Consider the following 27,099-nt stretch of genomic DNA (forward strand, 5'->3'; position numbering starts at 1 on the left):
GTGTAGAAACACTGGCTTATTGGTTCGGCGTACGGCTTCGGGGTGGCGCGCGCAGACCTCGTCGTTCCGTCTTGACATTTCGGCCGAGTATGTTTTGACTGCGCAGCCGCCAGCTCAGTCGTTGTCGACATTTCGACAATGTCGGGTGCTATGAGGAGTGTTTAGTGAACGACATTACCACTCGCGGGGTTCGTCGTTCGTTCCTCGATTCCGTCGGTGCTACTATTTACACGGGAATAAATGAAAACACGGCTCTGACGTAGATATCGCGATAACCGGGAATCCCCGAATTCCTATAATTGTGCTCGACGCGATTTGGTGCTCCGAAGAGACAGAAGACAGGAGATTGATTCTTGGAGGGTGGAAAAGAGCGAGATTATCGTCAATGTACGTCTCCGTCGACGTTGTCGCTGGTCTCGCTCCCGTTCTTATTCCCGTGAAACCAGATCGTTCCGAATGTTTTTATATGTCACGGTGCCGGATGCTGCAGGATTATTTATAGCCGTAAACGTACCGGTCTTCGGGTAACGCACGATTTCGCTGCTTAAAAATTAGGCTCCTCGATGAACGTTATTATTATTCCCCGTACAACGCGTAAGGTGCTCTCGCTGTCTGTGTGGTGCTCGTTTTCGGCAGTGGGTGACCCGATGTTTATCCAGAGTCCGTGACCGGAGGCGTGAATCGTCCTGTGCACCGATCTGCAACTCGAGCTGGTGAGTCTCGCCCTGCCCCGTTCCTTTCATTATAATTTATTTATCGATAGTCTCGGCGCCTGACACGTCGTGGTAAACTAAAATAACTCATCCCCGATATCTCGGAGGGCTGCATCTGCGATCGATATGCTTATACACGCCTATTATAATCGTGGAGAATCGATATAACCACAACTGCACGTAGCTACTTTAGATGTAAACATGCTATTGGTCATGTTTTCATGCTAAATCCCATTTCCATTCCGTGTCTCTAAACTCTCAATTTATATCTACGCATATTGCAGATTGTCTTCCGTGCCAAGCTGCAAGTTTGAATTTCATACACCATCGAAATGTTCGCGTTAGCTGAAGATGCAATTGCACTACGCAGCGCCTGATACGTATACATCCGAGATTTCGAACCTCGAGCGGGAATGATATCATTATTAATTTCATGCAACATACGATGTTATGTATAATGCGCTTATTATAACATTTACATAACATTTTTACATGCTTACGCTCTTGTTACCGCGTGTATCTACCTTGTCAGCGAATGTCCGTTCCGTGGGCGTTACGAGCTGCGTTCATCCGATTAAGTGATACAGGATTTGGTCAACGGGTATCTTGGATCTTTAACCTGTTACTTTCATCACAGCTGATATGCACGCTTGATACCAACATGGCACAAGATTCGCTCCACTATAGCGGTGACTTTTTTTATTCAGACACACCGGCTGCACTGACTGTATTTTGTAATCCATTTTTCGTAACAGGATTCGGCGCTCAAAGACGAAAATGTCTCCAGTGCATCCCAAGCGGAGTGGCTAATATAATACAAAATCTGCGAATTTGGTCATTTCGATGCAACTGTGTACTGCTCGCAGCTATCTTTGATCGATAAACCAAAACCTTCACGAAACGTGGCCCTTTAATCTGTACGAATGAATTGTTGTGTCTGGTCTGAAGAAAATTGGAGTTTACAAAAAAATGATTTCTCACAACGTGATTGACAATCAGCTTGCACGTTTCGTAGCATTTCCCTGTTCACGCGCCAACTGCCTATCATACAGGCTTTCCTGATTAATTGAACTTCTTTGTTGTTTCGCGTGCAGCCGGTGTAATAGACCTCCTACGTAAGGAGAGAAATATGCAGCTGACAGTCTGCGATACAATCGTTCTCGATGATTGCGTGCGTTTGTGTCCTTCATTGACTGGCTGTGTCTAGGTCCCTTGACAGGTTTGGTCTCCGCGTGATCCCCACCTTAGCTTCTTTCCATTGCAAGGGTCAAATGTTGCGGTATTGTCCCGTTACTAAATCCCGTTTATAATTTGTTAATTTTTCAACCATGTAATTATTTTGGAGATTCCAAGCACGTAGCTTGGAACGTTTTTCTCGATTGTGAAACGTTCGCATTTTTATCGCTTTAATGTTGCAGGCTGGCATCTTGTTCAACTATAGCGGTAATCGTATAATAGGCTTACTCGAATATGAATTAATTTAATCAGATAACGTACAAAACAAAAATAAATCAGTCGATTCGGGATCTTAAAGACGTCGAAGTCAGAGATCAAGATTTGCCCATCAATTCGCATCGATTAGAATTATTCAATTCGTTTAGGTCGAACAGGGTGAATGCGTAGGATATCAGTGAGGAATTAATCATGGGTACTTTATGTGAGTTCTATTCAGTGCTCATTGGGTATCCGAGATAGGATTATTCGTATACCTACTGGAATATACTTACACCTTTATGTACAACTTACGAGCAAAAGCTGGCATCGTCGCTTCTCTCGCTTTGATCCCTTTTTTCATTCGTCTCGTTGTTCGTACAGTCCCCTAAGTATATATTCTTTTTCCTTTAGGTCACTAGCTATTCTAGGATCACCCAGCCACCGAGCGCGTTGGTCATATACTCATGTGCATGTACCTTATGTATGTATGTCATGTATCTATGCAGCGTACAACGTAGACTCCAACGTTCTTGTCGAAGTTTGGCCAAATATACATGCAGAAATGATGTTTAAAAAATTTTAATTGTTGAATGTCTGAATATCAGGATGTCCAATTGTCTAAACTCGACGAATTTTCGAATTTCTACTGATCACAACGTGACAATTGAAGAAATTCGTTTACAGTGAAACAACGAGAGAAATGAGGGCACGATTTTGAAATTATCACGAACACGGAAACGGATGTGTGGAGTCCGTTTGTAGATAATACCTTTCTTATCAGGAGCTCTACACGAAGAGATGCGAAGTCTAGAAAAAATCGCAAGAGTCGAGATCTAGAAATTCATTTATCCTGTGTGAAAGAGTCGAGGAGACGGGCAAATAACCAATGAGCATTACTGCTTTGCAGCATCATCTTACATATTTAATGCTAGTATTGTACATGATAGTTTTGATCGAGCGTCAATAAATTAAATATCATCAATAACATAGTTAAAATCTCCAAAAACGGTTCAGGTTAGTTGTGAGTGTTCAATGAGACACGTCACATCGAATAAATACAAAATCGAAAACAAGTATCAGGATTATAAATTTCAACCTTAGGTATAACCTTCACAAAGTTTTGTTAGTTAATTTGGTAATTACCTATTATTAACACGATTAAATATCATTCTGCAGCTTGATTTAAAATACATTATTTCGAGGATAATTACTTCTCAATAAATAGTGCTGGTTTAATCGTGCTCTGTAACGGAACATCATTAAATTTAACCCCTTGCCAATTTTGAAAAGTGCATCGTAAACCACATTCGAGACTAAATTTAGCCACTTGATTTACGCAGCTTTGCCGGAGTCATAGACTAAAACACAGTTAATTTTCATTGAATTTTCGTTTCATCTTTGGTCAGCTGCTCGCTAACTCTAGACGGAAATTTCATAAACATTTAAAACCAAACTTTATAGAGTTATTTTATCAGCGTTGTAGTCCGTCGTGGAACTGCACACCGCACCCTTCCAAAAATATGTACTGCATTCGTGCAGTCTGCAATGGTGTGAAATTTAGATATAGGTATACAAAGTAGCACTTGTTATAAAATTCCAAAAGTGAGACACTGCAAATATTTACGAGATTTTTGTTAGACAGACTTCTCAAGTTGCAGCCTTTGATTTTAACCGTCGAGCCGAATGCATTTTCCTGTTGCCTTTTCTCTCATGCTCTACCTTTTCGACGAAGTGTGCATGCGGTGGAGGGTTTACAGACTTATACACGAAACGGTTCGAGCAAACCGCGATAATTTTCTTCATGACATTCCCGAGTCATGTATAATTTTATACCGTATGCTTATTTTACACGTAATTCGAGAGACTGAGAATTTATGTAAATATGCAACAACGTACCACCTGTAATATCGTATTCGACGGCCCTCAATGCAAATCATGCGAGCAGAGAACCGGCCCTGGAATTTGAGGTTCAACGGCCCTCGCGTCTAGGTACGAATCTTCATTACATATTTCACATCGAAACCTGATGGGTATAAGACAAATCGCATATTTGATGAGCCTTAAAAATTATTATCGATTCCGTGCCGCAGATGCTTTGGATTTGACAAACAACCGTCTTCGCTCGCTCAGACATGATCTGTGCGAAACACTTTCGCTGTTCGATGTATGTTTGCACTAGGTATTCGGCTGGTACTTAAGGCTGGTTCCTTACGCACGAGCGCACAGCCTAGGCTGAGATGTTTTTGTACCGTCGCGGCGCCCAGAGAAACATCGCGTCGCGACGTCGCAACGCTCACTACTTGCATTGATCCGCTCGGTCACTCTCACTTGCGGTGCGTTCCTTGCGTTTTATTCTTGCCTGCAAGGATTTTCTCACAATTAAATTGCGACGTTTTATCGTGGCTTTCTGTGCGTACGACCACTTCGTTATCAGTCATCGCATCGTCATTTGTCGCCGTTCTTCCGAATATTCATTACGTTCACCACGCAGCGTGGCCATGGCAGCAGAAATTCTGAAAATGTTTGGAGAATTTTAATTAATTTAGTTATTAAGTAGCAAATGGGACAAGCCCATATGCATTAAATCGATACATCAAAATAACCATCATCGTTATCACAATATGCATATATGAATGTATTTAGTTAACATGTTAGTATTTTTGTTGTATTACGTGTTCACAGTTTTTGATGACATGGAAAGTAGAAATGAATTATCACGTCGAACTTTTTAATTCCTTCGTTCGCGTTCGTTACTCAGATTGTGGCAGTTGTTTTGGCATTTGAACGTTGTAATAATGTCAAAAAGATTTCCGTAAATTGAAATGCATTAAATTGAGTGTTAGGGTCGAGCCTGTGAGTACGTAAAAAAAACAAAATTCAAAACACATTGAACAAAATTTATTTATCGTTAAACTGACGCTAAGAATACGACAAAGTCGTTAATCAGTTATAAAATTAGTGATCTTGACAACCCGGTCGGCCGCGTTACTTTTGCCGTGGGAGCGCGCAGAGCGCAGCAGCATCTGGTGGCCATCCGGCGTAACAGTAGCAAATTATGGTTTTATCATATCATATCGATGAAACAACGGACACCAGATATAAGTTGTAATTTGAAAAATTGGCAAATTTCTGTAGAATTCACCTCTTGGCGAATATATAAAAATAATTGAGATGCGGAATAATTGACTTTGATTTCAAGCCTAATGTATAAAAAATGATGATGAAGAAACGTGTAATTGGCAAGAGCGAATGTACGAGTTGAAATAACGAGTGTGGCGCACGTACGTGAGACGGGGGCGTGGGAGAGCAGCGCGTGTTCTTAACCTTTCTCAATTGAAATTCGAAATCTTTACGTCGATTTCCCGCGCGTTCGTTTTGTCGAGCGCGAGCGCCGCTCGCCTTGCATTACCAAATATGGCGGCTCGCGTTATTCTTGGATAACCGAACGCACCCGAATACCGCCGGAATCGGCCGAAGAAACGGTAAATCATTTCGACCGGGCGACACTATCTTCTTCTTCCTCTTATTCTGCTCTTTCTCCTTCACCATCTCCTCCACCGCGGTCCTTCACGTATTAGACATATACCTCGACGACTCTCTGTCTATTTGCCCCACTATCCATTTGTCTATCCGAACGACGCCGAATGAGGCACGCGCCTTTCCTCCGTTCTGTCTTCACCGTTCGTTATTTTCTTCTCTCGTACACACGTTGTATTATACATATTATATACAGTATGTATACGTATGTAATACCAATGGCGAAGCCGGCATCAATCCCCATAATGTATAACAAAGGATCTTATTCCTTCGTTTCTATCCCGTTCTTTATTTTTATCTCCCCCCCCCCCCCAACCCTTTCGCCCATTTCTGTATTTACTCAGTGTTGGACTCATTTTTATGAACATAATACCTCTCCCGCAAATGTAAGCCGATGAAATTCGGGTCGTAAAAATTCACGAAAATCTCTTAGGTGTACGTATGGATGAAATTCGATTTAATGCATTTTGTTTGAAATTCACGATGAAATATGTGTAATAATAGTAGGTTATACGCATTGACTGTAGAGGAAAAGTTGATAGCTTCCCGTCACGAGTAATCGTGAAAGTAAATTATCAGCTGTATCGTTTTGAATTTTTAACAACTTTCAATATCTGTATTTCAATAAACATTTTTTCAAGCTGTAAAAATAATCTTGATTATTTATTTTCTTTTTTTTTTTTTTATTTCCCATCATGTTCACGATATTGGGTTTCGCAATTTTAGCCAATATGCGTTACGTGTAAATCGAACCGTTCATCTGACGCAGATAAACTCTTTTGAAAAACAAATGAATTTCAATTTAATGACTCAGAATTTTATTTATAATTCACATCAAAATTTTACAAGAAAAATCACTATTTTACAACTTTATAATAATTTTTAAGTAGTTAATTTTACAAATTACGACTATATTGATTCTTCATTACGCTTTAGCGAACTTCAGACAATCCTAGACTTCTTACTTAACGATTTGTCATAAAACCACATAATTGCGTTGACCTCACGAACATCAACATATTTATACAAAAATTACTGCATTTACACTTATCTGACAACGAGTTGTCTCGACGGGAAGTTGTTCGCTCATCGCAATATCGTCTTATACGGTTAATTATCATGAAACTGAAGCTAGCAGCAAAACGTGTTAAACTATTTGGAAATAGAAAAATGTAGTTCAATTTTATTCTCATAATTGTATGAACGTATCGGGGGTTCAAGGTATTTCACAAAATTTTGATTTTCGAACTTCATTGCCTTATGCGAATGAATATTGGACCGTTTGCCTGCCAATTCTGGTTGCTAGCTTTAAATTCCTCAGACTGATCGTGGTATTATCGCCATTTCTAAATGCCCTCAAAGGCGCAAAAAAATGTCGAAGCATTAATTGAAATATGTGATATGATATTTTTAAGACGCGCGGATGAGCGGTGCAGGCCGGATGCGGACAGAGGCGTGGCGTGAAAAGATTATTAAACCCTGCATCGTAGCGAGCGGGATTCACCGGCTCGTATACATATATACATAGAATATAGGCGGTACTGGGGAACGTCTAATGTCATCTTAACATCAATTACGGCTGTAATTAATTTAGTACCGTACCTAATATAAACTCCGTTGAATTAAGGTCAGAGCGTCGCGTCAGCTTAACACCATTCGTGAATTTCGCGTTTATTCTGTAACCGCGATATTTAACATCTTTTGACACCCTGGACGTTGCATATCACGTGCTTTAACACTAGTGGGTTCCTACACCGCATTGGGTACATTGCACTTGTGCACAAACGCGCATTGCATATTAATACGCGTACCAACTTGAATAAAAAAAGGAAGGAAAACAAACAAATTGCTAGAGATTGTATCTTATCAACGATAATTTCTCGCAGTTGTGCCGACTAAGGGTGTCTTTAGAAATTATTATTTTATCTTTTCAGATCTTCCTCTCTCCTACGGCGTTTTAGAACTGCCATATAGTTTCGGAACGCAGCCTATAAATTTGATACTTCTCAAAGGAGTGAAGAAGAGATGTTCAAAGTGTAGTAGAGCAAATAAAGAACATAACTCGTTTGCGAGACATTGGTGAAAAATTTATCTGACGCAATTCGACAACCACGTTCTTGTGTGATTGTCATGTATTGTGTACTCAGGTTGCGGTTGCCTTTGCAAGACTCGTCCGCGCACGAATAGACATGGCATAATATAGGTCTTTAAAAGTACAATCGTTATCCAATTCGTCGAACGACGACGACTATACATGTACCTATAACATTTTATAGGCCAGCCGTATATGAATGTATACGTCATGTATTTACTACATAGGTATATGTACGCTGCATCTGTGCACCATGGATAACTTGGAATAAGATTTCTCGTAAGAACGATTAATTTCCTGCAGAATATTTGTTTTCACTACGGATAAATTCGGAGTGTATGTATGTATGTATGTATTTACAATGTTTAGAGTTTATAAAGATTTTTGATGGATATGTCCGAAAACTGTAAGCCGACGATATTAATCTGCAGTTAATTTCTCGATTAACACGACATCCTTATTTTAGGCATAGATATAACGTGCGTAACTTGATACATGCACATATACCTATGAAATGATTTTAAGGAACCTAGAAACATAGTATAGTGCTATTAAACTTGTCCTTGTCTAAACAAACTTCTCCTTGCATTGGACTGCATTTATTTTTTTATTACTCTGTGTTCTCGCGATTCAAGCAAAGTGCATGTCAGCATGTTGTGAAAAAATTTCAAACGTAATTAAATATTCTTTTCAACATCTCGGTATTAAGTTATCCTTCGACTTGGTTGTGATCTATATTTTAGAAACGACGTAACGATGATTCCATGTACATAGAATTTCACGATGTCGTGACCGCAGGTCATTTCGAATAATTACATAATACGAGTCATTCGTAATGACGACAAAATACATATTATTACCTAAACTATTTCGATGAAATGTAATTATTTATACTACCTATAATATTTCCCACGGCTTGCATTACCATTTGTGATTACGAAAATTACAGTATAAAGTATACGTTTAACTCTAGCAGAGATTATCTCTAGTATATAAGGATGTACGATTTGTTCAGTGATACGAGATTCTGGGGCATGCGATGGTTCCGCTTTTCTCTTCCTCCTCATCGCCTATTTCCGCATCCCGTTCGCCTGTACAGTGTACGGCTATTATTCCTATTCGCATCTCTTCTCTCCTATCCATTTCACTTTAGATTTCTCTCCTTCATCCGACCGCCTGGTGGTGTCTACCACATCTCTCTCTTTCTCTCTCTCTCTCATTGTATACATAGGGCATACCGTGCGGCATGGCATCCCCTGCGTACCTATATTAAGACATTCAGGGGGAAATGAAACGGTCGGAGCTAAATACAGCTTAACTCCCGAACTTCCAACGACAGAAAAGCGAGATGACGATGGTGCTGGCAATCTTCTATGCCTCTGCACCATTTGTACAGGGTGTGTCCCAGATACGTGGGATTCAGTTTGTGTGGAATTTGTGTTCTCAAATATCGTCGTAAGGTGTCGAACCGGCGACTCGTCAAGTTACGAGGCTTTGCTACAAATTTACAGCCGCAGTGATTAAAAAGTAGATAACTGCAACCGTTCGAACGTCATTGCAAATGATTTGTATAAAATTTTAATTATTATCACTGAGAGAAAAAAAGTCGTTGAATCAACTAAATGTGCGGTCACGAGTGGCGAAATGAATATATATATATATACATATATTAGGGTGTTTCAAAAAAAGACGAATTTTTTTTTCTTATGGTGTCCAAAAACTGATAGTATAACTAAAAACAAAAATTTTGGCTCTTAATATCAATAGTAAGGTTTGCCTCTATCCATTTCTCTATTTTCCATTAAAATAACACAGGAAAATTTTTTTTTTATTTTCGAATTTTTATTACTTTTGAACGGTTCGTTGTAACAACAATCTGAAAAAAGAGATTTGTAGGAAATTTCACGCTCTACAAAAAACGTTCGAGGATCAAAGTTCCTCAGATCAACCGTTTCAAAGATATCAGCGATCAAAAATAACACTAATCAAAAATTTCAAATATTTTCCAATAAAACTGCAAAAAAATATCATATGCCATATTTATATTATTTTTTACGTAAAATTACTTTAATTCTGTTAACCTGAGCATGTAAACTTTTTTCTTTTCTAATTAATTCAATACTCAACACACAAAAAGCACATTCATGATCGGTTGCAGTGTAACAAAATCTTTAGTTGATCTAAATAGTCCAATTAAACATTTTGTTAAACAAACAGATCTTGAACTGACTGCACAATTAAAATATTCATTTCGTCGCTCGTGACTGTAAATTTGGTCGATTCAACGACGTTTTTATTTGAGTTTAATTAACCTGCAGCATGATCAAGCTGCTGCTGACCGGTTATAACGATTATGACGATCTTGTGAGACGTGCAAAATCTGACAAACAATCCGTTGTCGTCTGAATCTTTAATGTTGTAAGACATGCAAGAATCGCAAGAATCATCTTAATATATTCATGTCGTAGGTTGATTTCGCGGATCCAACTGTAAACTTGCATGACGAGATAAATATATTACATACACAACGAGGTATATCTTCACGATTATAAACATTATGACTTGTAACGCGAATATTTCTTCCACCTACATCCGTAATTATCTTCCAACTATCCGCATACCGCGATCAATTTCGTACATCTGTGATATTATTATCACGTACAACAGGGGTATATTAGCATTCGCTGTTTGTGTTGGTGTGTTTATTGCTCGTTGGCTAAAATCTGGCCTACGCCTTACTTCCTTTCCATATGCATAATATATGTATATAGCAATTTGTCGAGCGTAGGCCAGCGTAGGCCAACCAAGCCCCCGTATCTATCTCTTTCGCAAACGTTGACAGGTATATATCATAATGCAAGTTTACCCACACATCCGTAATCACGCGGTGAAAAAAGGGCACGGGCAAAAAAAATAGAAAAAATAAAAAGAAAACACAAATTATCTTTTCAATATCCGCAACATTTATACACCCACCATACATTATTACGCGCAGTTATTCAATTCCTTCCTTTTCGCTGCAGTTCAGACCTTCGAGTATACGTATACACGATTTCAATGTTCACTGGAATAACGCAGATGGATTATTCTACTCCGATACATATTAGCATCGTGCAGAAGTCCGCATGTATCAGACGAACGGTGGCCGGTTTCACTTGCAATAATCGGTGCCGTTGTGCCAGTTGTTTGTCTCGCGTAGCTGCAGGTATGCATAGCTAAGAGGGCGGAGGTTTCACGTTCCGCACGCTTTCGACAGGTATAGGAATTACGCGTGGGCGAAATCAGTGACCAATATCTACGACAGCGACACGTCTATGCGTGAATATTATAGTTCGAGCTGCGATGGTGTTATATATGCTTGGTCGTAATTACAATACACCCGAGTTCCGTACAGGTATGTGACTTGTAACTTCGGTACCTACGTATAATTGTAACGCACAACGCGTGTCGGGATCTGTGAAGTGTCCACCAAAGGGAAACTAGGATAAGGATCGAGTGAAAGACACAGAACGGAAGAGAAGACGACTGCGTGGTTTAAACGCGGCATGGAATATAGAAACGTGCTCGCACGCACGTGCTTCCGATTTAATTAGTCCATCCACGCATCCGCAACGCAAACCGACGTCTATACGCAGCAAGGATTACTCACATTCAATTTTAAACGCATAACATTGCTCCAGGATATGTTGGAAAATTATTTACCACTGTGCTATACGGTGCTACTTATCAATGAAAAGTTTAGTTATTTTTTAGAAAAATCTCTACTCAACGATATCGGTTACGTGTAAATAGCAGGAATTATAATAACAACAGTTCTCTAGCTAAGCATTTTACAAAAACCAACAAACTACTGTTCCATTCTTTTAATGTCAAAATCGTATTATCTGACTAATTTTCTCTTTCTATTTAAAACTGATTATCTAGAAATTATTTCTTGAAATTAACTTTTAATATAGCTGCTTTGTTTTTATACAACCAAGGTTACAACCTAACACATTTCTGTATACGTACAACGTTTCTGTCGTCAACATGTGGGAGCATTCATCCATACAAAAAGTGGTCGGACGTGCTTTTTTAACATGAAATAATTATACAATAACGAAATTGATCCAAATTTATTCACAATCGTTATTTTTTAAGTAGGGTTTCTGGGTTAAAATTTTTTTTTTCTTTACGTCAAGGGGATATGGTTTTGATTAAACTCAATTCTTGACTGACTTCAATTATAGCTTTCGATTCATCGTGTTTCACGAATCCTCAAATATGGGACGAGATAGTTAGTTAGCCTTCACGGAAGAGTGTCGATTATAATAGATACTCTCATACACGCGGTGGGAAAATTAATAGGCTGTTGAAAGTACATATTAATTATATCTAGTGAATTCCACCATCATAATCAGCCATAATTATGCGTCTTCATTGCGTACGTGGATATGCTGACTGCTTTTCTCTATTCGACCAGTAGATCAAGTGCGCGATGAATATATGAGCATTTTTATTCTTTACTCAATTACGATGCACATGCGAGTAATTGTTATACGTATACGTTCCCAGTTTTACTATCTAATTGGAAAATTTTTACGGTCAGATTTCGGTTGACAAAATAAACGCGAAAAGATAAAGCGATTCTTACATCGCTGTATGCACTTTCGTATACTCGAGTATAGAATTCTAAGCCCAACTTGAAACGCTGTCGTTACTTACGTGATTGTAATCACTAATCTTCAAAAGCCTCCAAAGATGCAGCACAGTCACGTGTCGGGAATTTGTGACCTGAAGTTGCCGCATAAATTTCAATACGATTTATAAATACACGTAACTTCACTGTCTCTGCTGCTGTCAATGCACCTGGATGACTGCTTGTGCACAACGAAAACTTCCAAGCGCTTATATGTGCGAGCAAAGTTTTGTGCAATTTGTATAACGAAAATGTTGTACGTGAACGATAAGCTGTCGCGCTTTGACACAGTCTAGTATGAAACAGACGGCACCGTTACCAGGGAAAAGTTACCGGAATAATTTTATAATTATTGTTTCAGCTGATTTACAGGAAAGAGGATTTATTCAGTCCGTTATACTAGCACGTATAAAAAGGTTACAGTCGCTACGTAATTCTGAAGTCATGTTTGTCACGTTTATGTACCAATTCTCTTCATTTCTCACGTTGCAGGTGTCGTTCGTTCGTCGAGAATTGAACACCGAAGCTGAGAAAATCCCCAACAGCTGTATTACTTTTCCTGCTGGGATACTGCGGTGCATCTAGAGTCGCCTCGTGTTGAAGCAAACAAAAACAGTCTTCAAGTGCGCGTCTTACGTTGGGAAACAGTGAACATGTAGGGGTGCACGATTGACTGGTCTACCAGCTGGTTCGGATAATCACATAAAAATATAATAACAGTAATAATCGACGGTGTGCAGGTCGGGTGATTTTTTAGTGTGATATCGAGTGATGATAATAGTAATTTATGTTTCCGAGCAAGGGGATAACCGGAGGAGATTAAACTAGCCGAGGGCTGAAAGTGTCAGCGGTGCAACGATGCCGAGGACGGCATCATCGACGCCCCGCAGGCTGAACACCGAGGAAGACGACGACTGCAGATTGGGAGTCGCATCCCGTGATAACGACAGTATTGCATTCCAGGTATATGCATAGGCACGCGAAGTGTATAGTACTTAACACTGAGGTTTACCGGGTTGTATAATGGCGGCAACAGCCAAACACGATCTGAGACAAAAGTTTCCGACGGATTCAACGGGCGAGGAGGACATAGCGGCGATAGCAAAGCAGATAAGCGACCACGCCGAGGCGATTTACCAGACCTGGAAGAGCCGCGGTCTTGCACCAACCGAGATTCTCAATTGTCACAGCAACGCTACCGCGGCTGATAAGTTCGACTCGGTCCTGACGCCCGGGGTGCAGAATAACCCGAATAAAAATCCCCCAACAGCCGCTGAGCTGCTGGCCCAGGCTCCGACCTTGGACAATAACAAGCTTGAAAAATTGGTCAACAACTTCGTCGTGGAGGACAAGGCGAGGCTGGCTGCCTCACGGCAGAAATCACCGTCTAAGGTGCTGCCCTCCTCGATTCAGTTCGCACTCCAGAAGTTTGAACGCAACAGTTCCACGTCCCAATCATCGCCCGTCAAGATTGCAACCGCAGCGACCACGCCGGCCGTCAAACCTCTTCAGGTTCAGCCGAAGAGCGGCACCGCGTCGCCGTCCCCGTCGCCCGCACCCTACGCTAACAAACCCGCGGAGATAACGCGGCCGCAGGCATCGCCGAGCACAAAATCAACCCCGGCACATCACAATGAGGTTTTCCTCGAGACCATCGAAACGACATTTCCGGCAGATTTGACGCCCGCTAGGATCGTCGTCCAGCAGAAGAGGCCGTCCAGCGTAGTGTCCTGCAGGGTGCAGGACCGGGCCTTGGGCAACGGATCGACCGGCTCAACCGCGGCCAACATGTCGGGACTCACCACCTGGCCGTTGAAGAATAAAATTTCGAACGGCGAGGCGAAGAGGGGTGCGAAGACCTCCGCCAAGGTCTTCGAAAGCGGTAATCGGGCCGCAGTCTCCGTCGCGGATGAGAAATCTCCGAAATCACCATCCAGAGAATCGGCGAGCATTATTCCGGACGCTGTTCCAACCCTCGGCGATTCCAACGCGAAGAACTGCCTCGCTGATGAGGTTGCCAGGGAGGAAGAACGGCTGATAAACGCTCTGATGACTGGCGTCATCATCCCCGAGGAACCCCTCGAACCCCGGCCAGTCGAACATCATGCGGTCGCCAAGCAGAAGCCGGCCATCAAGAAGGAGAAGCCGAAGGTCGACCCGATCAAGCCAATCATCCTGGCACACAGCTCGAGTCTCGCAGCATCGGGGATCGGCGTCCCTGTCCAGGCCAACGCTACCCTGGAACCTAAGTCCCTCAGCAAGGACGACCTGTCGACAATGTCGATGGTGGATTACGCGAAGGTCAGGTACAGGGCAGCCCAGCAAAATCCACCGACTCAGAAACGGCTCGAGGAACAGCGGAACGCTGGCAGTTTGAACAACAACGCGGGTCATCCGCTCCACCATCACCACCATCACCACCATCACCATCATCACCATCGTCGCAGTATGAACAACAACAACAACAATGAAAATACGAACAACAACAACAACAACACCATCAGCAGCAAGGACGACATTGACGGTGCGGCGGCGAACCATGCGGAACAGCTGGTTTCCGCGGCGAGGACCAAGTTCGAACCTGCCGCACAGGGCAAGGATGTTGATGGCGGTAAGGAGAGGGACGTCGAGGATGCGAAGGACAGGGAGTCCAAGGACGAAAAGGACCTCGCGAGTACGTCGCGTTGGGGTCCTAGAGTCGGCACACCATCTAGGCCTCGACTTGAACAACTGGTACCTCATCCCGAGCTAACCACCCAACAGAGGCAGCACATCAGAGCCGCGGCAACCGGGACCGGAAACAACCCGGTCCGGCCATTTTTAACGAGGGGCTCGGTCGCCGAGAGAGTTCTCATATTCGAAAAATGCCCCAGCGAACTGCTACTGGACAAACGAGGACCCAGACAACCGGCTATTGTCACTTGGCGAACGGGGCACGAGGTCCAGAGCAAAGCGCAGGTACATGTTTGCTCATACGTTTGGTATTATAATACGTACCACCTTGTGACGGTTTGTTTCCACTTCTCTTCTCTTCATCTTTACCTTCGAGATCACATCTCTCTTTCTCGATCCCTTTGTTTTCTCGCGATAATTGTCACGCCGTCTTTATATACCGATTATATATACATGTATGTATGTATGTATTAGGCTGAGTAATGCATGGATGTAGGTCGACTACGCACGGTTACGACGGTGTAGGTTTTATGGACTTGTATAGTAACGTCTCGTCGCATTTTCCACGTCACCGTGAATTACCACGTGTACGCTCATACACCGCGTAGTATATTTCTTGCGTATATTAACTTACTAGGTATACTCGTAGTGAAACCTTCTATTGTTTTCAACGCATACCGACAATGACATAGTGAGTTACTGGGCTGATATAATGGTTAAGTTAGAAGCTTTTCTGTTTACGATGACAATGCAAGAACAATTGCTAATCATACAAAGATTTTGTGACATTTCAAGATTTTGGATAAATTGTTACATCAGATACAAGTGAATTGTGTCTTCTCATACTTCTATGATGGTGTAGATATGTGTACAGCAGGTTTTTAGATTTACCGATGATTTACGTTGTAATTGATGAAAAATCCCTGGATGTGATATTTCTGAAGGAAAAAGAGATCCTGCAGTAAAATCTGCTCCTCTCTACTTAATATGCCCGAGAAAAATATTTTTTATATTGACACTTATTTTTCGGGCTCATACGAAAATGGAATTATTACAGAGATAAATTTGAATTTAGGTAATCGATTTTAGGATTTCAGACTAAGTTATGAGAAGATATCGCGGAGAATGGCTTTGGAACAAAATCATGGTTATTTTACGACGGTTTCAAGCTTTAGGTAAATTAATTAAATTATGCTTGCAGAAAATTTGCGTGTATATCAGTACCAGTATGAGCAAGCTACAGGTGTATTATTCAAATATATGGTAATTTTGATCTTGTGTTATAAATCATAGAATGTTACTCGATTCGATATAATCTGCGACGCTGTAACGGGATTTTCGGATATGAAAAAAGTGGTTTGTAGATATTATCGATATTGTTGCCACCATAAAATCAATTGCGTGCAACGTATGAGCCAGCCAAATTACCGAAACCTGCATGATATATCTGTACATACGTATGGAAGTTCACGCGGCACGTGTTATTGGTGCGAATGAACTTACAAAAGAAGTTACAGTCTGCTATGGATTATCAACTATACGTACACATGATTTATATAAGCTTGTTATAATATATTCGAAAACTTTACGAATCAATTGTCAATTCGGGCAATTGATGCAGAACTTTTGTGCCATTCAAATGAGATTCAATCATATCGTCATTATTGTATGTAGATGACCAGGAAACGTTTGAAAGTTCATTCAACCGTATAAATGTTTCGACTCTTTGTCGGATGCCGTTTTTAAAAAATTTACACACAATTCGGGATAGTTGAATTCATATACACATTTCGTAGTAAATTTGAGATCTTTTTAGCGACACTTTAATTTTCATGGATTAACTTGACCAACGATGGTTTATCTCAAATAAATTGATTCCAACTTTGACGAGCGGGACATAATTTCCCGTTATCGAACTCCAAAATCGCGTATAACAGTGTTGCAGCTCAAGAGGCGGGTTTACACTATACAAGGTGCAACGATGAAGAAAGCGTCGGGCTTACACGACGTTCCCACATCGGCCGCGTGTACGTTACACGTTATACGCGTATGTATGTACCTACGTACACATCTGACGTGGTTACATCTATGCACATACGCGCATATGTATAGATAGGCGATATTTCTGGATGCACCAAATATAGCCTCGCTCGACAGCCTTCCGTTGCCTTCTTCCAACTCTCTGCCCCGTTAAGCTAACTTGCACCAACAACAACTATAAAACGCGACTCGTGCAGTTCTTTCTCTGGATGCCTACGTCAAGTTCTCCACGGAGAGCCAAAAGCGAATTTTCTTTATAAAACGAAAGTTTACACACACTCGATTCATTCGTCACGCGAAGCTCGCAAGTTATTACGGAAAATCGGCTACGCTGACTCCCACGATCAGTAATGATGATGACTGTGTACGTATATTATCGACACACGATATGCGACTGCATCCATGAATAAATAAGATCAGTTTCTTTCACATCTACAGTATCACGGTATCATGCAGCCAGATAATACGCTCCAATTTTACACTGTAATTATACCTTTTTGCTTGTACAAATTACCATATTCGGTCCTGGCTTTATCAATTCCACTGCTTTTGAAAGTATTTTTCTCTCTATGGTTACATAAATTTATTTATGGATTCTCGTACACACGTTCAACTACTTTCATTGTTCCGTTATAGAGCAACACCTCCGTTCGCATAAGCAATTTTTCAATCAGATTCAACAAAGTCTAAATAACTAGATATCATCCGGTGCTTGCGCGACGCGTTACTTCTTGATTTTTCTGGCCACCGATACCATTTTGGCAAAGTTGCGACTTGCGATCAAAATTGTTTACTTTGTTTTGGAAGGCTTTTTTGAGAACAATTAGAAGCAAAAACAAATGTCTTTATAAATTGTCAGTTCTGGCTAAATTTATACATTGATATGTTTATATCGAAGGGGGGATATTAAAATCAATATTAATATTGAACGTGTAATCATAAAATTCGACCTCGATGACAAAGCTTGAGAACTGTGTCTCGGGTCAAAAGTATCGTTAGCGGGTAGCATGTACATGGCAAGCAACGCATGGAGAACAGTTCACAGTGAAAACTCTTCGGAAAGCTGCGGTGAAAAAATAGAACGAGCCGGCGAATCGCGTATCGAACGTTTGTGCGCAAGACATTCTTTAAATGTGAACTTTGGGTATTTATAAGAAAAATTGTTTCTAACCTGCCTATCTTTTACTCGCGAAATCGTCGCCTGTCACTATTATAACTATGCATAATATACTGCAGTCAAATGTACAGAAATGACCTTTCCAAAAAACACTTACCTAACGATATTCGCAACGTGCCATATGTACATGTTCCGCAGTAGAAGATTACTTTTTTAGCATATTTTATGGACGAAAAATTTTATTCTCGAGTAGTTATATACACATAATCGACCATCATTATTATGTTGTTGATGTACCAACTATCGCGAGTTTTAAAATCATTAGAACCCGAAATTCCAGTTTGCTGTCAGAGCTCGACAATTTTTAATCGATCGAAAAAATCCTGTTACGTATCCGAAGCGCCAACGTGCAAAGTCATCATACAAATTAAACACTTGGCGAATTACCTTTACCTTCAATATAAAATTACGTTAAATTATTGCGAGGAAGCTACGACGTTGTTTCATTACTGGCAATATGTATAATTTTTGGGTACGATTGAATATATGTATATGCTTGGCCTTACACCCAGGCCACGCACGCGGTCGAGAAACCGTCTTAAATCGGACTCCTCTTCTATACCTACGTGACTGTTTTATCTTTTTCCCACCTATTCGCTTTTCCTTCATCCTTCTTTCCTTCACACGCGTATGCGTGCATCGGCGCGTATCAAGGACCCGCATACGCACCCACCTAGGTGTGCCTCACGCAACGGAATCGTAATAAGCAGCAACCTCGAACAATCGTCCGTGTATAAGGGCGCGGTCAAATTCGCAATGTCAATTGGCAATTGGCAATGTGATTGGCGTATCCGCGCTGTCATGCGCTGCGCTGCTCGTTCAGCCGTGAATGAATTGTACTCGCAACTCGTGCCAGGTCTTGACCCTTGACCGTAATATGTTTACACTACGATATTATACCTATGACATACATACAAGTAACAACGTATCGTCATAACGCCGCGTTATGCCATTACATGCGGTCGCAGGAAGCGGACCGCGATCTCATAACTCAATTCCGATAATCGTATTACGGTGGGTGCGGTACACTGCTAATATATATTATACCTATATCCATATATGACGATGCCTAAATACAAAAATTATTCTATAGCTTTCGAGCTTTGTTATCAAAATTACTACAATAGGCTTAGTATGTTGTGTAAGTGGATGATTGATTTATCGCGACAAGATTTGGAATGTATAATTAGATCTGGTTAGGTAGCGAGATATTAGGATGATTAGTTGTTTTTTTTTCTTTTTTCTTTTTTGCATATCCGATAGGTTGACAGTAGGAAAGAAATTCATGGGCGTTTAATAGCGTAAGTTTCATGTTTGTATGTGTGTGTGTGTGTGTTTTTATACAGAACATGTCAAAGTTTGACAAATATTCACTCGTTCAGACAGAAGGAGAAAAAAAGAAAAGGATTCACGAACAAGTTACGAGATTCCTATGATAGACGATTACAAAACTTTGAATAAACATATTCTATCATGGCTCGTAGGCTGCTTTGGTTTCATCTATATATCTACCTACCTGTCTACTTATATCTGTGTTCGTTATTTTTTATCTTTTGTTTTTCCTTGTTTTTCACGTATTTTGCATAATTACAGACTTACGCAAGGGAAAAGACACAGACGCAGAAGAACCTGCCGCCTCACACAACGCTACAGAGGCACGTTAAGGCAAATCGGAATGTACACATACCAAGGTAATGAGATATTTAATCACGTATAGGTATACGTATATCTAACGTATAAGTTTGCACATACCCGGGGCTTCTCGTTCGTGTCAGTCGACTCATCTTTTTTCCTTACCTGGATACGTGTATCGTATAATAATGACAAGAGGAGGAACGGAAGATTTGATGGAAATTACAATAAATTAGTATCCTACAGCTTGAAAGTCTTGAACTATTCGCGTTATGCGATGTTAATTAACATTGCACGTTTACGGCTTCACTTTTGTCGCTCGGAGAATTTATTGCGACTTTCTGTCTACGTTACGAACACTACATCAATATAATTTAAGTTCAAAATTTGCCTATTTATTGAGGTTTATTTATGTATCTTTAATCTTGTCACGACTAATTTTGATTAGATTCTACTTTCCTGGTGGAAAACCGATACCGACGTCTCAGCTGGATGCTACGCTAGTGCGAATATCTGCCGCATTTCAGAGTCTTCCTGGACACCGAGCTGCCAAAACTCAGTTCCACATAATCACCAAGGTGCGATATTTTAACGTACACCTTACAGAGTGTACTCTGAAGGAAATCATTCCACAGATTTCGATACAGAGGAAACGTTTTTTCACTGAGAAGTGCATTGATATTATTTTCAATAAAAAAATCGAATATTTGTATCGTATTGTTATAACAGTACAGTATTTGTTATAACAAATATTATCGACTTGCTTCAGGCTTGCGACTGTCCTCTGTATTGGAAAGTGCCGCTCTTCCTTGCGTCTGGGGGTGATAAGAATGCCTACGTCGACCAGAATATGTTCTTAGAATTCTGGAAAGAGTGAGTTGCGAAATGCTAAACCGACAGTTTAAAATATGTATATCGACGAGTATAAAAAAGGGTTGACGCAATGTCATTGTAATTAAATAACATCCTGCAGATTCGATGTAATTACCGCACGTAGATAAAAAGTCACAATTATACATTTCTATAAACGGCGATTTTATCCTGATTTCACAGATGGTCGAACTCGTATCACGACGCAGCTAGTAGATTTGTTAGAATGACGACACGCGGACTGAGGGATTCCATTATTCCTGAGGATCTGATACCTCTGGTTCAAGACGTCGTTGAAACGCATCCTGGACTGACGTTCCTCAAGGAAGCCACCGAATTTCATTCTCGATACGTTCACACGGTAATTATGGGCTAACCGGCGTTGATACTTCACTTGCAGGTCAACGTGATTTCTCAGCAATTTTGATTTGAAGCCTAGTAAATTGATTCCATTTTTTTTTATCTATCAATTACTTTCTTGAAATGAGAAGCTCACCTACCATAAGTTCGAAATTTACCGACCGGTTGAACACTCCAAAAGAATTGCAGACCCCAGCGAAGCCGTGCTGGTCGGGACCTCTCTTGCATCGTTAAATGATTCTCTAAAAGACGTATTTAGAACTGAAAGGCATCTTCTGGACGGACAACTATTTTTGTACCACGAGAGACAGCCTTTTGGACGTCTTTTGACTTTACAACACACCCATCGTCTGGGTGAAATGTCTTCGCGCAGGCGAGAAATCGGGTCAGAAATATACCGTTGCCAATCGTATAAAACTGTCGTAGAAGTTACTTCAGCATGTATTGAAAAAAGTATCGTACGAAGTTTCATTTTAGAGAAAACTGAACGGAATGAAATTTGCTGAACTAGGAGTTATTGGGAACATTTTTCGATCGGAAAATGTTGAAAATCGCGACGACCGACAATCTGTACTGTAGTATCAGTTATGTGGACGAATGTATTGATTTATTGCGTAAATGTTTCACTGCAATATTTCGAGTATGAAAAATCGATTCTGTTTGTTGCAGGTTGTGGCCAGAATTTTTTATTCCGTAAATCGAAGTTGGAGTGGAAAAATATCTGTCTCTGAGCTGAGACGAAGTAATTTACTGGCAGTGATATCGGTCCTGGAACATGAGGAGGACATTAATCACGTCACAGCGTACTTCAGCTACGAGCATTTTTACGTTATATATTGCAAGTTTTGGGAACTTGATAGAGACCATGACCTCTTTATCGACAAATTGGATCTTACAAGGCACAACGACAATGGTGAGAGTGTGAGCAGGGACGCGATAAGATCTTTCATAAGTGACAGCATATTAGCGAATGAACTGATCATTGTCGCCACGATTATCGATGCAAATTAAAGGTCACCTGTTAATTTCCACTTGTATAACTTTAGAAAGAGAAGTATTCCAAGCATGGGTGAAACAGCTTATCGAAAGTCCAAAGAATTTCACATCGAGTGAACCACATGCGAAAGCTTTTTGCTTCATCGAGTGAAAAAGTTGTCACACAAGATACGCGGACGTGATTAAACGTAATCGATAGTTTTTTGTTCGTTTTTTTTTCTTTTCCAAATTCAGCTTCACTTCGCTGCGTGACAAAGAGCAGAAAAGTATTGGAGCAATTCTGTGACCACTATTCGCATCACGCAAAGGAACTACAGTTCGAAGGGGTCTTTTTTTATAAGTAATAAGTAAAACTTGCGTGATATTATTTCATATGAAGATGTTTCGGAAATCTCCTATTGTGAATTATTATGCTCGACTTTTTTCTTATCCAAACTTGCAAAAATTTTTTTTCTACATCAGCTTACCGGTATCACATAAGGCATGAGTCAAAGGATTTTATATCGTTGTATCGAACTTACGAGTTAATTTATCTTCAACCGCCAATTTCTAATGTCGTTGTCCAATTTTCTAGCTCTGTCAACGAGAATGATTGAACGAATATTCAGCGGTGCCGTAACTCGCGGTGGTGTACGGACTTCTGGATCGCAGCACATTCAACAGTATCATAAGCATAACCATGACCTCCACGATGATGAGAATGATGAGCATCATAATTATCAACAGTCGCAGCAGCAGCCCGGTGAAAACAAGATGAGCTATACGGAATTTGTATGGTTTTTGCTCAGCGAAGAGGATAAGAACCATCCAACTGCGATAGAGTATTGGTTTAGGTAATTCGTTTGTATCCTAATAGAGTAAATTCTTGTCACAAATGCAATACGTAAATGGATCGCCTGTTGATGGAAAAACGGGAGAAAACAGTAACTGGACACCATAAAAATCTTGACTTGACACACAGGTGTATGGATCTAGACGGGGATGGATATCTCTCAATGTACGAATTAGAATACTTTTACGAAGAGCAGCTTCATCGGATGGAAGCAATCGGCATCGAAACGTTGCCCTTTGAAGATTGTCTCTGCCAGGTACGATGGGTTTAGATTTCGCGTTCTGATCAAAATGGGTAAATAAATGAAAATTCATTTTTTTTCTGCAGAACCATCGATTGTGAGCGCATATTATTTTGTGACAAAAACAGGCATATGCAAAAATCCTATATTCCTAAATAAATGTAATTCGGAAAGTGCCCATCTTATGTACTCATGTTTATTTATTCGTTACTTTAATCAGATGCTGGATATGATACATCCTACGATTCCTGGTAAAATATCCCTGAGTGATCTCAAGAGGTGTAAAATGACGTCAATATTTTTCGACACATTCTTCAACCTGGAGAAATATTTGGATCACGAACAAAGGGATCCGTTCGCCTCGACTCGCGATCACGATGCTGACGGCCATGAGGTACGTATCATTTGCTGTAATAAATCGCTTCTTTATTTTTTTACCACTCTATTAATAAAATTTAACTACCCCACAATAGCTGTCCGATTGGGATCGATTCGCAGCCGAGGAGTACGAGCTTTTGGTTGCTGAGGAAAGTGGGAATGACCAAAATGAACAGATGTGAGTATTTGATTCGCTTATCGTTGCAACAATTTTTGTTGGTACCCGCAACTTGTGTTATACATGCATAGGTATACCTGTGCTATTACACATACCTATGTGTGTTGTTGATACATTTGATGATTGCAACGTTTGTAATCGTATACCTAGCGGGGTTAACCGTTTATATCCCGTTCCACTGTTATTTGGCGTAAAGAGAAAACCCCTGCTGTACAACTCGGCAGATTATTCAATTTTATTTGATCGCAATATGAATAAATAAACGTTATACAGACAGGTATAATGTACGCGATATTTTGTTGCGAGTGATTTTATCCTGGGGCATGATGGTAGTTTTTTTTGCGAGGATATGATTGGTTAATATGTTGTAAACGGATGTCATGATATCGGATTGGTTTTAACCTTTTATGATGACGATATGCGATGCCTTTGTTCCAGGCTGTGTGATGATGAAATGTAACCATCATCTGCAGCTGAGTAAGTAAACGAAATGTGCATGTTCTTTTGCAAAAGATGCACGTGATCAAACACATAGCAATGCTGCAGTTATACAATCCCATATATTATGTAAAGCGCTAACCGCACGTTGACATTTTATTAGCATTTCTTTTTGGTTTTGTTGTTCCTCGTTTTTCAGCTTCTGTAATACATTACTCAATAATGATGCTCATAAAACATCTCACTCAAAGATTACTTTAATTTATTTAATATTGGATTTATTTTACCAGCAAAATCAACCCATCGCTTGTTCTATATAGACTTATCAGTGAAATGCATACATACTACTTTTGCAACAAATCTGATTTTTTCTCCTATTACAGGTTATATGAGTCCTCAAACGAAGATGTGCCATCACCGAATCTTGATACACTTGGCAGAGAAACTGTGGATGCAGATGTCGATTCTCTCGTCTCTGACGTTACCGGGCAGCAGGGATTCACCGACGAAATTCAGGCGTCTTTGATCCGTCAAGGTTTGAAAACAATGCCCTATGATAGTGGAGATAGCGATGATTATGTGGACAGTGACGACTAGAATGTTATCCGATAAGATAATTTCATTTTTACCTGAAATCGATTGCGGACGAAATGACCTATTTTTATGAATACCCCAGTGGTCGAGTACGAATTTCAAGAAGTATAAGCTGATTCATTCTGCGGTTTATTGCGGATTGCATGTTCTCTTGATTTTCGTACAGTGAAACGAATGTCCATCACTTTTATCACCGTTAATTATTACGACGGGGATAGGCGATACGTTTATCACTTTACAATATTAATCGAGAAATTAATGAAATATTACAGAAGAATGTGATTGAATGTTAAAGTATATACATGTCATAGAATTCTAATGTTGAAAAAATTCAAATGCTACGGGATCAGAATTTTATTTTCTTGAATTCGATCTGTTTGCATTCGCCGGTATTATTATAACCCATACTTATTATATTACTCCGAAAGTTGTTAGAAGTGTTGACTTATTAATTTCTACGAAATTAATGTCAGTTGACTTTCAAATCGACTCATCGTCAACCTTGTAGTTGCGTTTACCGCACATAAGTTAACACCATGTACGTGGTTTAATTATCGACTTGGCAAGGTGATGAAAACATAAACAAAATTTTTCGTCATGGTAACCCAGTCGTTGGATATCACGTTCATGTACGAGTGTATATTAACTGATTCGACTTGTATATAATACTAAATAATTATAAGTGTTGAAATTTGCTTGATTATTTCACCAAAATATCGGTATCACCGATGCACGAAACCGTGGAAAGTCCCTCTTATTTAGCATATTAATTTTACAACCGTAGTTTATTTCGTACGTTGATTTTGAATGTATTGTTATTATACAAGGAGTTATACAAGGTTATTGACTATTCAGTTAATTTCCAAACGGTGTTTTATGTGTTATTTTTTATTTATCGACAGTTGTCTATTCAGCGGGTGAAGAGATTCGTAAGATTTAGAAAATTTAGAGTTAAAAATGGTGCCCATTATCATGTAAAATATATTACCACCTCATAGCCCGTCGCTTGAGTCTGCATGACATGGTCAGATATGCAGAGCTTGGATTAAATGCAATACCTGTACATGCATTGTTATTTTCATCGAGCTACCCGATACCAGGCGCACTGCTGACCACTGCAGGCTATCGAATATAGAATAATGGAGGTATAATATTTAACAAAGTTGTGAATGTATGGAATGTTGGTTTTGTTCGCAATTGTATACTCTTTTTCTAATTTTTTTTCTGGTAGCCCAGAATCTGAACTTATTTGTTATTTTAATAGTTTAATTGATAAAAATTTTTGGCATGAAAGACCATAATTAGTTTAGCGAGTACTGCCAAGACTGCTGGATACCTTGTCTCTATGGTGACTTGTGATGTCACAATGTTCTAGTCCAAAGTGTGAGCTGAAACTTGTAACGCAAGCAACCTCAGATCCCATGCTGCATCATCAAATCTTACCATTATTCGAATATTGAGAATACTCGAAAACGTCTACTGGCCAGTTTGCGTGAATTGCTTCGGCGAGATTTCTTTCCGAGGATAGCATTTATGTAGTATGTATATTTAATATATCCAAAGATATGCAATTTGTTAGCTAATTATTTGTGAGTTTGTTTTCTTCGCTCTCATCATACCCAAGTCCAAATATTTGGCCAAATTCATTTACGATATCGTTCATATAATTCCCATTTTGAAGTTGGTAATATTTTAAATTGTTATATATTTAATAATTGATTATTATATACATACATATTATACGTAAGCTTATTGCTGTTCAAATAGTGGTTAGTTCGTTTTGCTACAATTACACTTATATCTCGATAGACTAATATTTCGGTGTTCCCGCTGTACTCCAAGAAAGATTTATCACGACGATGATATTAGATTCAAATTGACGGTGAGATCTGAGAACGCCAGCGTGCTACAATATGTATAACTCTCATAATCCGATATTAAACACTTGAGATGCATCGTACATATGAAAACGGTATTACTTCGTAAATAATTCATTTATGTAGGTATATGTATGTATCAACTTATACACGCATCGGTATTATACATGAATATATTCAATGATTTTACAAAGTGGTACAACAAGATATGTATATACGTAGTAGAATGACATTACTCATGAATAAAACTTTTACAAAACAAATGTTTGAAATCGATTTTCCGTTCTGTAGTACTGACAAAATGTAAAATAACTAGGTTTCTTATCAAGTACTTATTGATTATTGTTTGGTTCTTGTGC

General features: G+C 39.8%; 1 protein-coding gene across 3 annotated transcripts; it reads left to right on the forward strand.

Moving 5' to 3' along the window:
* The first annotated feature begins 119 nt into the window (after positions 1–119).
* Positions 120–27,003, forward strand: LOC124175096. 3 transcript variants are annotated; one of them, XM_046554992.1, is made up of 13 exons: positions 120–713; positions 12,947–15,412; positions 19,938–20,035; positions 20,425–20,554; positions 20,746–20,849; positions 21,030–21,207; positions 21,876–22,119; positions 22,777–23,035; positions 23,164–23,290; positions 23,496–23,669; positions 23,749–23,831; positions 24,270–24,308; positions 24,653–24,794. In XM_046554992.1, exons 2-12 carry the CDS (start codon positions 13,478–13,480, stop codon positions 24,289–24,291), a joined length of 3,354 nt encoding a protein of 1,117 aa, XP_046410948.1. In that variant the 5' UTR covers positions 120–713; positions 12,947–13,477; the 3' UTR covers positions 24,292–24,308; positions 24,653–24,794. The 3 variants fall into 3 exon arrangements, with proteins under 3 accessions (XP_046410948.1, XP_046410947.1, XP_046410949.1); XM_046554991.1 differs by lacking the exon at positions 24,270–24,308 and having other exon boundaries at positions 24,653–27,003; XM_046554993.1 differs by lacking the exons at positions 23,164–23,290; positions 23,749–23,831; positions 24,270–24,308; positions 24,653–24,794 and having other exon boundaries at positions 23,496–23,650.
* The last annotated feature ends 96 nt before the right edge of the window (positions 27,004–27,099 follow it).

Source organism: Neodiprion fabricii, chromosome 2, assembly GCF_021155785.1.
Source record: "Neodiprion fabricii isolate iyNeoFabr1 chromosome 2, iyNeoFabr1.1, whole genome shotgun sequence".
NCBI lineage: Eukaryota > Metazoa > Arthropoda > Insecta > Hymenoptera > Diprionidae > Neodiprion > Neodiprion fabricii.